The 13,420-nt window shown below is 40.4% G+C and overlaps 1 protein-coding gene across 4 annotated transcripts in view; it reads right to left on the bottom strand.

Moving 5' to 3' along the window:
- The window catches only part of hecw2b (HECT, C2 and WW domain containing E3 ubiquitin protein ligase 2b), a 72,031-nt gene that overhangs the window by 57,513 nt on the left and 1,098 nt on the right, over positions 1 to 13,420 (bottom strand). For 3 of the 4 annotated variants that reach the window (XM_026160245.1, XM_026160244.1, XM_026160247.1), the window contains exons 2-3: positions 7,642 to 8,849; positions 1,358 to 1,465 (exon numbers count right to left, since the gene is read on the bottom strand). In XM_026160245.1, coding sequence (XP_026016030.1) covers positions 1,358 to 1,465; positions 7,642 to 8,023 — 490 coding nt within the window. In that variant the 5' untranslated portion in view covers positions 8,024 to 8,849. The remainder of the gene's footprint in view (positions 1 to 1,357; positions 1,466 to 7,641; positions 8,850 to 13,420) is intronic. The other variant, XM_026160246.1, reaches the window with a different exon arrangement.

Below are 13,420 nucleotides of genomic sequence, written 5' to 3'. Positions count from 1 at the left end.
AATAAAATTGGATTGAACTGAATTTAATTATGTATATCTGCTACTGGAACTCTGTGTGGCATTTAAATGGACTCTAATCTGAGGTGCTGTTAACTTGCGATTTCTAAGGCTGGTGACTCGGATGAATTTATCGTCAGCAGCAGAGGGGACTCTTGGTTTTCCTTTCCTGAGGCGGTCCTCGTGTGAGCCATAGCACTTGATGGTTTTTGCAACTGCACTTGGGGACACATTCAAAGTTTTAGCAAGATCTGAAAACTGCTGTTCACAAACGCTGCCCATCTAATCTGACTGAGCTGGAGCTGTTCTGCAAAGAAGAATGGGCAAAGATTTCAGTCTGTAGATGTGCAAAGCTGGTAGAGACAGACCCGAAAAGTCTGGCAGCTGTAATTGCAGCAAAAGCTGGTTCTACAAAGTGTTGACTCAGGGGGCTGAATAATTACGCACACCCCACTTTGCAGTTATTTATTTGTACAAAATGTTTGGAATCATGTCTGATGTTCGTTCCACTTCTCACGTGTGCACCACTTTGTGTTGGTCTTTCACCTGGAAGTCCAATAAAACTGATTCATGTTTGTGGCTGTAATGTGACAAAATGTGGAAAAGTTCAAGGGGGCCGAATACTTTTGCATCCACTGTAGTTTTACTAGTGTTGTGAAACTGGCTCTAGATTTCAATATGCTAGATTTTAAAATGGCATGGAAGTGGGTTGATGACTTTTTAAAAACTATTTAAAAGCTAAGTATTTGAAGTTAAAAATATAAGGAATTATATACTGTATGTTTAAATTTTGTATCAAGTTAAAATAAAATAATTATTTTTTTAAATACAAATAGAAATTTGATCATTTGAGACTGGAGTAAACCAGGTCTTTAAATCTGTCCCACATTACTAATTCAAGTTTATTTTGATGGTAAGAAAGACCAGTGAAAATTGAACCTTCAACAATTTGTGAGATATTCATATATAAACATCACCTCAAATTTCAATGTGCAACAAAATGGCCTGAAATGAATATCTATGTATCTTGAAACATATTTAATACATGAAGCTAAAATTTCACAGTAACCACGATATATGTTCAAACTTTGTTCCATAACATTTCATGCAAACCATGCAAACCAGATGGAATCACCCACTGATATAACCTTGTTGTCCTTTGCATCTCCAACTCAGAAACGGAGACTGAGACTTTAATGCACTTGTTCAAGCCCTGCACAGACCCCGGTGAAGCCTGGCCTCCACAGCATATCATTAGGTTTGTATCACCAAACTCAACAAAGCTATGCAGCATTAACGGGAAGTATGCATCGCATAAATACAGGATCATTTGTAATTAACAAGAACACAAGACACTCACGCTCCATAAAATAGGGTCCCGGCTCCAGTCTCCACACAATCTGTCCTCTCTGGGTGCCGTTCACACCGCGGTTCTTGGATTCCCACACATTGGCCACACAGTTCTCATCTGTGAAACATTTATATGTAAATATACATAAATATGTTTAAGTAAATATACATTTCTAAATGTGTTCTTTACCTCTGCACGGATGCTTACAGACATAGAAGGATGCCAACAGTTATTGATACAAGAAGAACACAAAACTAAGTTTTTAAACAGTGAAATTACAACTCACACAACTACACTTAATTTTCTATTTGTTTGTTTAATTGTTACATTATTTCAATATCTTACATTTTATGTATTTACCTTCTTATTCTTAAGATCTTTTGTACTTACATTTTTCCATATCATTGGTTTATTTTAAGTTTTTCTTCTTCATTGTCTGTCTGGTGTGTAACATTGTTGTTAATGCACAATTTGCACAGTTAAGCAGCATGATTCATTATTGAAGAATTAGGGGTGCAACGATATTCGTATCGATATTGAACCGTTCGATACAATGCTTTCGGTTCGGTACGCATATGTATCGAACAATACAACATTTGTAATTTATTTTATCAACTTTCCTTCTGACGATGCTGTCTGTGTTGAGCGCTCAGTGAATCTGCGTTCGACTACTCCGCCTAGGCTGTACTGTCCAGCGCAGATCCACTGAGCGCTCAACACAGACAGCATCATCAGAAGGAAGAGCGCAGGGCAAGCTAGCGAGACAGAAGTTAAGCTCTCCTTGCAACATGGACCCCCCCCACTCTCAGATCTGGCGTTTGGAATTATTTTGGTTTACATGTGACGTATGACCCTGAAGGTAAGCGAGTCATGGACTGAAGTAAAACAGTATGTTGGATGTGCCATGCAATGCTCAATTACATTGGTGTGAACTAGTGTGTTAGCGCAGTTAGCTCGTTAACGTGTTGGCCGTCTAGCCCCATGCACGGGGCGATCGGCGGTAGCTCGTTAACGGAGATTTGCCGTGTTGTGGCGTTAAGGTCATTTCAACGAGATTAACCTGAAAGCACTAGTGGGAACACGACGAATATGACTGCACATTTACGCCGACATCATCCTAGTGCAAAGACAAAAACAACAAGCATGCTACTAACTTTAGCTGAGTCATTTAGACAGCTGTTAGCACAGGATTCTCCTTATGCTGCTGAGAATATAGCCCAGAAGAAACGGATAGTATAGCTTTTATTTTGGAAAGAGACATTTCTCTGTAATAAACTCTCTTTTCCAAAGATGAGTGATTCCTCAATCAGATACAGGGCTTGCAATATCGCTAGCCCGACGTCCTGGGGCTAGTGATTTTTTCAGTCGGGCTACCAAAATTCTATCTCTGCCCTGCCCGTCGGGCTATTGTAGGAAAAATATATGTCAATGCTTTTGCATTCTTTCAGAAATGTAGCTGGGTAATTATGTCATTGGCATCTGTGAGCCACTGTCAATATGTGACATATTGAAATCATGTTTGAATTTGCGCTTGTTTTTTTGCTTTCACTTTGCAATCGTGCGAACTGTGTATAGAGAGCGACAGCACTGATCTGTGAGTGATGATAATTTGTGCACCAATTCCTCTGACATCGTCTTATTAATCGTTAGCTTACTATGCAAACATGACAAGTGAAATCTCCCGCAGCTTAAACATGTGAGAGGTTGATCGCGCAGAGAATCGCTGAGCTTATGTGAGTGAGCGTGTAAAAGCATTTCAGTTCTGCTGAGCCAAATAAGACAGGTCAGGGTGAAGAAGTGACAGCCAAAGAAAAGCTTACCACAAAACGGAGAAGTTATGACAAATCAGACTATAAGGCAAAAAGAAAGTGCAGCTTTATGGTTTCATGGACAAAATAATTTCTGTGGCTGCAATATGACGAGCTAAATAACCAGGGCTGCACATAAGTGGTCCGCAGGTGCGCATTCGCTGTCAAAATAAAAAACACGCACAAGGGTTAGGGTTAAATTTAAAAACTGTACTTTTGAGTTTAAATATATATTTATAATTTTAATAAATGACAAATTAAAAAGGCATGAACATTTTATTTGTATCGAAAAAATATCGAACCGTGACACCAAAGTATCGAACCGAACCCAACCGTGAATTTTGTGTATCGTTGCACCCCTATGAAGAATGTCATAAACGGTTTAAAGTGCCTTTATTATTAGATTTTTTTCAGTCTTCACTAAACGGTTCTCAAATTTAACTTAATATCTGAGTGTCTCTTAGCTTTCAACCAGTTGGTTAGTCCATTTTTTTCCTCACTAAGTTGACTAAGAAATTGGTTGCCCTGAACATCCATAATAGCCATTTATTTACAGGCAGCGCCTGCTAGTCCATATCTGATGATCCCCAGTTCAGTTCTGAATTGGCCTTTTCCTGCTCCTATTTTTAAGCATATTAAAGGACAAAATCAGCAGTGTCATCCAAACTGAGTTATGATCTGCACCCAGTTTTACTCACTTTACTTAAATTCACCATCCCATATTTGCTGGATGACGCACATTTGACGATGAAATTAGCCCACTATGGTTGGGCTAATTTCTGACGGAGATGAGACAGCATACAGGGTAGAGAATTTAAAACATAACTTATGGACTTGGCACAGAAAGGTCCGCTCCCCTCTCATTATAAATGGAGAACGGCTGGCCTCTGCCACCCCTGAGGCTATTGCCAGTTCATCCTGTCTCAAGAAACCAGGACAATCACAGGCGACCCCTTGCACCTTGCCCACCACTTGACTCACTGCCCTCTGGTCGGCACCTCAGGTCAATGAGGTCCCACTCCAGCCTCAAAAACACCCCACCCACCAATCTGAGCCGTGGTCTGAGTAACCCTCAGGTCACTCACACACAGACTCTATACTCAGACCAGGTCCAATGCACTACTTTCAAGCACTTTGCAACCTGCCCTCTAATGTGTGCCTTCATCCTGCTTTGTATCCGTGCTGTCCTACTATTTACATTTTTATTCCATGCACATCGTACATGTACAATGACAATAAACGTCTATTCTATTCTAAGATGTGCAGACACACACATGGAGTAAAGAAGCAAAATGCACACTCACATGCAGGGGTGGTTAAACACAAGGCGAGGCATTTATTTTGGCCAGAGAGAATAATAGAAAACACAATAGAAAAAGATGGAACAAAAGCCAATAGTGGGAAATAACACTAGGAAAACAGTAATACTAAAGCTGGCAGACCCAAGGAGAAGATGACTGATGTTCTGAGAAGAGACAATACATACACAAGGAGGTGATTAGGAAAAGTGGAGACACATGGGAAAAGACACAGCAGAATGGAATTAAGCTAATGAGGCAGGAACAGGAAGCATAAACAATGAGATCCAGACCAAGACACAAACTTGACAAAGAAAATGTAAATGGACATGACTGACTTCACAAAGGTGATGCTGGGGAGAAGACTCTTAGATGAGACCAAGACCGACTGGACGCAAAAGGGAAGAAATCTTCCCGTTGTTTTCATGGCATCGCTGGAAAAAGGCTGAAGTTAACCTTGCAAACCACATTTTCGACATGGTGTATACGGGGTACAGTGGTCACTCAGCATTAGCATGATTTTATTTTTTCTAAGTAAACACACCTGTTTGACATTTGACCACTGTTAAAAATAAATGTATTCATATAGCACTTTTCACAGATAAATGTCACAAAGTCTTCACAATAAAACGAAAAAAACTCAGATTAATTAAAACATAAAACAACAAATGAATTGTTGTCTGTATAGAAGTGTCTTCAGCTGCTTTTTAAAAGAGTCAATGGAGTCTGTACAACTTAAAGACAACTGAAGAGAACTGTATAGCCTTGGTGCCTGAAAAGCCCAAACCTGGCGTGTTTTGAACCTTGTACCAACCAAGCATGAGGTTTCAACAGCTCAGAGTTTTACTGGGGAGCTTCACCACGTACAGCCCTAAAACTTAAAACTAAAATTTTAACATTTATCAGCAAACAATGAAGAGAAGCCGAAAGGCAATATGCAATCTCTTGTTAGTGCCAGTTAAAAGTCTTGTCGCAGCATCATGTCGCAGTCCAAAATCCAGAGTTGATTTGGAGAATCACTGAACTGTCAAATATGACGCCCAAATTTGAGACTCGACTGAACAGAAGAGCCGGAAAACCCACTGATATTCCAACTTACCCAAAAGGAATATAAAAGGAGCCCGATATCGACCGCCCACTTACCCCACGTCATAATAAGACACCGAAGAAGAAGGAAGCATCCAGGGTAGCAATTCTTGTTTCTGTTACACTGTCATCGACTTTAAACTGGTGTAATTTTGCAATTGAAACTATGATATATCCCATGATATTGATGGACAAAGTTGTAGAAAATAGTTCAACTAAGATAAATTACCTATCATTACAAAAGTACAGCAGACTGAATGCACAGTCTAAACAAACACTGTTACTGTAGAGCTGCAGAAGGAAGAATATTTCAAGAATCCAATAGAAATTCAGAACTTGTAACAGCTTGTAATAAAAAATGTAATTATGATAAAGATAAACAAAGATTAAGCAAGCTTTGAAAGTAAAGTATAAACAGTATTTATTATTTTTTTAAAGTGTTTTATGCAAATCTAAATGTGTTGTTCATATGTTTGAGCTTAAAAAATTTTTAGTTTGAAATATATACTGGTCAAATAATCCGAATACCTTAATAATCCCTAAGTATATGTATGTATTATGTAAATAAATAAATATAGGAACACTTTGGAAAACACATCTGATCTCCATCCATCCATTCTCTTCCCTGTATCCTTATCCAGCTCACAGTAGGTGCATGAACCTATCCCAGCTACCACAGGGTGAGAGGCAGAGTACACCCTGAGAAATGTGCCAGCAACAAAAGAGTCCAACGTCTTGAAATGAAAAATGTACCCACAGAACGCCTGAAAAAGTAGTGAAAAAATAATGTGGCAGACTAGTCCATTTTTCAGAAATGGAACTGCAACAACCCAAAATGGCACTTTGTATGGCCACCACATGCTTTGATGCATGCCTGACAGCAGCAGAGCATGCTCCTAATCAGATGATGAATAGTGTCCAGGGGCATTTTTTTCCCCAGGGTATCACTGACCTTCTAGACCAGGGATGTCAAACTCAAATACACAGTGGGCCAAAATTCAAAACTGGAACAAAGTCGCGGGCTAACATTAATATTTACTGAAATATATTTATTCCTCCAGATACAAGAATGAATCTTATGGACTCAAACATGTTTTGCTGAAAAACTGAATATGGAACAAGCAAAGCTTAATACTAAACAATATATATATTAGCTGTATAATACCAGTAGGCCAGCTCTAATAGTAATTTGGTATGGCTTCACGGGCCAAATGTAATTAGGCTGCGGGCCAAAGTTTGACACCTATGCTCTAGACAGTGCGTTTCTGATCCGTTAGACATTTACACCAGTCGATCACTGGAGGTCGATTTGTAGGCTCTGCTACTGTTTATTCTGTTTCTTGCTGCACAAAGAAGCAGATACTGCTGAAATCTTACCAGCCACTTTAACCAGATTACCAGGTTTGGTCTTACTGGTTAAGAACAGATTACCGTACCAAGCTATGATACAAGACATTCAAACAGATTCAACAGGTATCACCTCCACTGTAACTGTAGGTTGTGGTCCTGAGTGTGATTACTGTGTTAGACTCTGCACAAATGAACCACACCACGAGTAAAACGAGCCAGAGTTACATTTAAAAGGGCCGAACACCAAAGGTTTGGAAACATCCTGAGAAACTTGGATCATTGTGCCAAAACCACAACACAGTCATCTGCTGTCCCATTTAAGAAAGCGAGCTATCTACATAGTCACAAAAATACAAAAAGAATTGTTAATAATTAGTAAAATTATATAAGTGTAATAAGTATAAAAGCAATAATAATAATAATACCTGTGCTAAAGTCATTAAAAGCTGTTGTAATTTTTCCCAACAGAACGGGGAGCATCTGATTAAAAATTAAGAAGCTTTTGTCTATTAAATCTTTCAAAAGTAATCCATGAAATCAATCTGGCATGTTGTCACAGTTACCAGCTACCTGTGCCAGAGAAACGCCCACCATCTTGTTCTGTACCTACGGGCCAGCTCTGTGAGGTTACCTTGGATTGATACTAAGCTAACTTCAGCTTTGTTCTACTAGTTCACGAGTAACAAATAAGAGATTTATGCAGAGTAACTGCTGATAAAGTAGTAATTAAATTTGTTTTCCAGTTTCTCACCAATGTGGTATAAGCCGATCCAGTCAGTTGCATCCACTTCCTCCTTTATGTCCCAGGAGATCACCAGGTGGCTGTGACCCAGAGTCACCTGGTATGTAGAAGCTGTGAGCGATGACCGACTTTCTGAAGTCACCAGGTCTGTGTCACTATTGGCCCGCTGAAGCCCCAGTCCTGTTTCTGGCTGATTCCCTGATGACATTGTAGAGGAGGCCGAGGCCGAGGCTCCGATTGGTTCCTGCACTGACAAGCTGCAGACGCTGTCAGGCCCGATCGTGTAGGGTCGGGTATGTGGAGTGCGTCGACGCACCGCCAGCAGGTGTTCCCTGGCACTGCCACTAGGTGATGATGAGGATGATGAAGAGGCAGTGGCAGCTGTTGCCATGGTAACAGTAGAGAGAGGTGAAGGGAGGGGATGAGAAGTTAGGGGGTTAGGTGATTAGCTAGTGGTGCTGGTAGTGGTGAGTGTGGGATGTAAAGGTGGAGATGGTGATGATGATGATGGTGGTGGTGGTGGTGGTGGGGGGGTGACTATGGACAGGGGCGAGGGGGAAGGACAGCAGATGCAACAGAAAGGCGAACGGTGGTGACAAAACAAATGGACTGAAAAAAGAAAACAAATAAGGAAGTGGAAACGATGAAATCAGAGTATGAATAGCAAGAGATAAGACCAGCGACCTTACAGGAGAAAAGAGACCAAGAGGTGGAGGCAACTCTTCATCAGAACTGAATATTTGGAGCAGTGCAACTGCAGCATAAAGTAAAGGGAACTGCTTGGATCATATTTCCACTGAAAGAAATCTTCTGCTCGGTGGCAACATTTAGGACAAGGCACTTGAGAGTTCGCAGTTTCCACAAGCTATCATTGAGAAGAACGTAAAGTGTTGGTGGCTGAAGCTTCTGTAAGCAGTCATTTATTTCCTGTCATGTGACACCAGTCCATTTTAACACACACTTAAGTGCCAACAGTACAGCAGCCTCTTGCTTAAGAATTAGTTTGCTTGAAAGGTTGAAAGGTCGAAAGGTTGAAAGTCATCCAGCCACACATTATAAAAAGAGAACCATGGAGGTGGGACAGGGGCAAAAAAGACGCAGGAGGAAGGATAAAGACGAAGCCAAGATGCTGCCACTTGTATGTCCAGGTAGGAGGAAGTGACGGGGGTGGTCCTACAATCCACAAGGACTGTCAGGGATGAAAGGAGGCTGGAAACCTAAAGGAGAGAAAAAGAAGCAGCTGATTAAACAGGAAGAAAACAGGAGTGAATTATCTTTTGTCATAATCTTTTGTGTGCTTAACAGTGGCTGATGTCACCTGAGACGACTGTCTGGATAATAATCCGTCAGTTTAAAATCATTTAAACGTTACTAGAGCCACTTGCAACACATGCAGAGCTTCGATAACAACAAACATGCAGCAATTAGCACAAATGTAACGTCTAAGGGTGCTTAGCGATCAGGGGCGGGGGGGTCATTTCACCATACACTGGCTGTGACCAGTCGCTCCCTGCAAGATTTCAGACAGAGGAGGTAAAGGAATTATAAGAAGAGTCGTCCAAGAGCCAAGGAACACTTGTGGAGAGCTACAGAAGGAGCTGGAATCAGCAGGTACATGTTTACAAGAAAACTATAATTAATGCACTCTTACAAACAACTTAATGAACATCTGCTGTTTGATTTCTTTGGATGTGATTGGATGAGTTATTACTGACGTGTGGTGAGAGTTTAATTTCAATAGTACCTTTGAGAAATACATCTACTTAAAAAAAGTGGTGACATATTCAGTACTTATTATTATCTACATGATACATTAATGGGAAGAAAAGCCGAAAACCATCCTGACACTGGCAAAGGCATCAACTACAGGCCACCACTACAGCATCATCTGCCCCTAAATTAAGGAAAATATCAATTATATATGAAGCAGCTGGAAGTGCTTTCAGCCTGCAGGTAAAATAAGTATTGTGTTGTGGTGTAATTTTCTGGCAGCAGGGACATCACAGTTAAATTATTAACTCTAAATTATTAAAAACTGTGTTTATCTTGAAGAGTTTCTGGTTAACCCAAAGTTAATAGCTAATTTTTTATAAATCTGGAGCAAGTGTGTAGAAAAAGAGCCGAGCTCTTCGACAGCACCAGTCACAGGGACGCTACATAAATAGCTGCAGCATGATTAGAGAACAATAGAGGGGCCAAAGGGAACAGCTTCCTGTTCCCAGCACACCCACCACATCCCTCCATGCCACTTTGTGTCTGTTTGTTTTTCCATGCATTGCTCTGCTCGAGCTTAGAAGCACAACAAAGTGACTGAGTGTGACAGACTCCAATTATTTAATTAACTGTCTGCACATAATTGAGACAACACTATCAATCTGAGAGATGTCAGGACAAACTAGAAATGCAGACAACAAATGCTTTTGTCTGAAGCAGTGCACTGATTGCTTTGCTTTTTTAAGTCATATAGCAGCTGCAGCACTGTATCCAGGACACAATGGCAACTTAACGTACCCTTCCAATAATTAAAAGAGATGCAAATAAAGTCTAGAAAGATGCATTCTGGACACATACGTACATGTTTACATTGACACTGAAATGCATTTGAAATAATTCAAATGTAACTCATATTGTACACAAACAGGCCGGATTTGTAGTTCAGATTCTGTAAACTTACCTAAACAACAACATTGTCCAGCCATAAATATTGCCAGTGTAAATTTGGCTATTATAGGATTTGCTCCTATATGAATGAAATTGTCCAAAATGTCTTGATATGTTGAAGGATTAAAACTTTTAACTAAAAACAGCCCCACACCATAATCCCCCCTCCACCAAACTTCACACTTGGCACAGTGGGGTCAGACCAGTACGTTTCTCCTGGTGACCACGAAACCCAGACTCCTCCATCAGACTGCCAGATGGGAAAAGTGTGATCCGTCACTCCACTGCTCTAGAGTATAGTGGCGGCATGTTTACACCACTGCATCCAACGCTTGCATTGCACTTGATGATGTAATGCTTGGATGCAGCTGCTTGGTCATGAGGCTCTCTACACACTGTTATTGAGCTAAAGCTCCAGAGCTCTATAGCATGCATGTCACTTGCATTTGCCACTAAAACAGACCTGGAGTAAAACATATTAAGCCCAAGCAGCCCATAGGTCTCTCTGAATATGCTATCATCCTTCAGTGTGGAGTCTGTCTACTCACAAATGCCAGGAAACAAAGAGGCAGAGCTGCCACAGAGATGCTGAGCATCCACTAGCATCCAAAACAGAAGCGCTTGTTACTGTAATCAAAATCCTTTACTTGGAAAAAGCAGGTGGGAGTTCTTAATTAAACCAGCTTTTCGAAAACTTAAATATGAAGAAAAGTTACTTTGAAGCTCCTCCCATCCACTGCAGTTCATGTTACACAGTGAAAAGTCTACAGTAACACTACAGACGTTAAATTAAACCATACGTACGCCGATGAACTATTAACTTAGTGTGACATAATGTTTAAAATGGGCATCTTTTCTGTCATAGTGATACCTGCAGTAACCAGGTCTGCTTGACCATCTATATTTCAAGGCTTTAGTAACATTGTTTTGTGGAGTTATAGAAGTATAAATATATAAAAATTACATTTGAGTTGTGTTAATGTTTTAAAATATAAAAATTAAATCCCACACCGTCCCAACATGCCCGTAAAAATATACATGGGAGAGTAAAACGCCACTGACCTGGTGCTGTTAGGCAGGACAATAAATGATTAACATTTAAACCTAATGTTGCATCAAAGCACAGCGTGTTTTCTTTCTTGTTGCCACCACAGTAAAGGCTTAGAGCCACACATACTCATTCAAAAACACACAGGCGCGCACACACACACACAAAAAGCATATACCCATGAACATACACCCACTTTATCTCATCCAGGAGCCACAACACTCTCAGAACTGCTTCTGGCTCCTCAGTATTTAAGGAAGCATTTCATGAAGAGTAAAGGCTATTTTATTTTATGCTTTAGTTTAAATGATATGTAAAACTTATTTTATTTGACATTAATGTGTTTGTGAATATTTGTTTTTGCATTTAGGGAAATGATTTCTCCAAAAAAAATCTAATTTTTAATCAAAGGAAGGGTTTTTGCTTTTTTGGCAGATATTGTATCCTGTTAAACTGTTACAACACTTGAATTCTAAACTGGAACCAATGAGCAGTTATATTTTAAAAGACATGTAGGGCTAACCCTTTTGAATATTCACTGTTACTTGCTTAGGACGTATTTCTTATGTGATTACTTGACAGAGTAATAAACAGAAAACTCGCTAAAATAACCAACAGCTGCAACATAATACAAGATTTGAACTGCAGCCAGTTTGATTGGCTGGATGTTGATGTAACTGGAAATAAAAACTACTCACAGTTTTAATATTACCCACAGACTAGAATCAGCCGTTTACTGAGGTTTGTGTTTAAAATCAAAAAAGCAAGTTAGAAAAGACAGTCAGGAATTTAATTCAAGTAACAACAGGGCTGGATGTCCTGCAAAGGAAGTGGTATCAAGTATCAAGTCAATAGCCCCAGCTGTCCAAGGTAGGCTTAGTACACCACAGAACAGTGCTGCCAGTTTGCTAGTGAAAAAGTCACACATTCACCCAAGGAGAGAAAAACAAGTTGCCACTCAACCTACAAACCTACAGACCCTTGGTTTATACTACAGTTTACTGTATACAGATTACACAGTCAGGCTCAGACCCTGAGCAGACGAGTGGACACGGTGAACAAATCAGAACTGCAGTGCACATTCAGGTCAACCTCAGAATAAGCCCTGATCCCCTGCTGAGTTTGTAAATGTGTACACAAAGTCATTCTCTCTCTTTAGGGCAATTTCATTTTAATGACAGAGTCAAGAAAGGAAATCATTGCATAAAAGTTATAAACTGATCTGCAAGTCACTGAGTGACCTAAGTGATGGTGAAGCACACCTGTCGACAGATTCAGTTTCATCTATTTCAACTTCTCCAAAACCACAACAAGACCAAACAGCTGTGTCAGGGACAAGCTTCTATTCAATTCACTTTTATTTATATAGCGCCAAATCACAACAAAAGTCGCCTCAAGGCGCTTCATAGATACAGAGAAAAACCCAACAATCATATGACCCCCTGTGAGCAGCACTTTGGCGACAGTGGGAAGGAAAAACTCCCTTTTAACAGGAAGAAACCTCCGGCAGAACCAGGCTCAGGGAGGGGCGGGGCCATCTGCTGTGATTGGTTGGGGTTCTAGACATGCACAAGGCTAAAACAAACTACAAGACCACCAGCAAAACATTTGGTGAGGTGGTGATCACTGTTTTTTTAGGATTATTAGAAAATGTTAGAAATATAAAATGACCATCAATCTCCAGACCATCGTTGGGTCTGGAATGATCATGAGAAATGTGCAACTTCAACGCAAAACTACACTGAAGGAGCTTGTTGATGATCTAACGGAAGTTGGGTCTCCAGTCACCAAGAACACTGCTGGTAACACACTTTGCTGTAACAGACTGCAGCACCTGCGAGGGCCCTGCTCAAGAAGGTACATGTACAGACCCATTTAAAGTTTGCCAGTTAACCTTTAAATGATTCAGAGGTTTGGGACAAAGTGCTGTGGTCAGATGAAATCGGACGCTTTGGCATCAACTGTGTTTGGAGGCAAAGAAATACTGAGTATGACCCAAAGAACAACATCCCCACCATCAAGCATGGAGGTGGAACCATTATGTTCTGGGGCTGTTTTCCTGCTAAGGGGACAGGATGG

Source organism: Astatotilapia calliptera, chromosome 23, assembly GCF_900246225.1.
Source record: "Astatotilapia calliptera chromosome 23, fAstCal1.2, whole genome shotgun sequence".
NCBI classification, from domain to species: domain Eukaryota; kingdom Metazoa; phylum Chordata; class Actinopteri; order Cichliformes; family Cichlidae; genus Astatotilapia; species Astatotilapia calliptera.
This window is presented reverse-complemented; position numbering and strand designations above follow the sequence as displayed.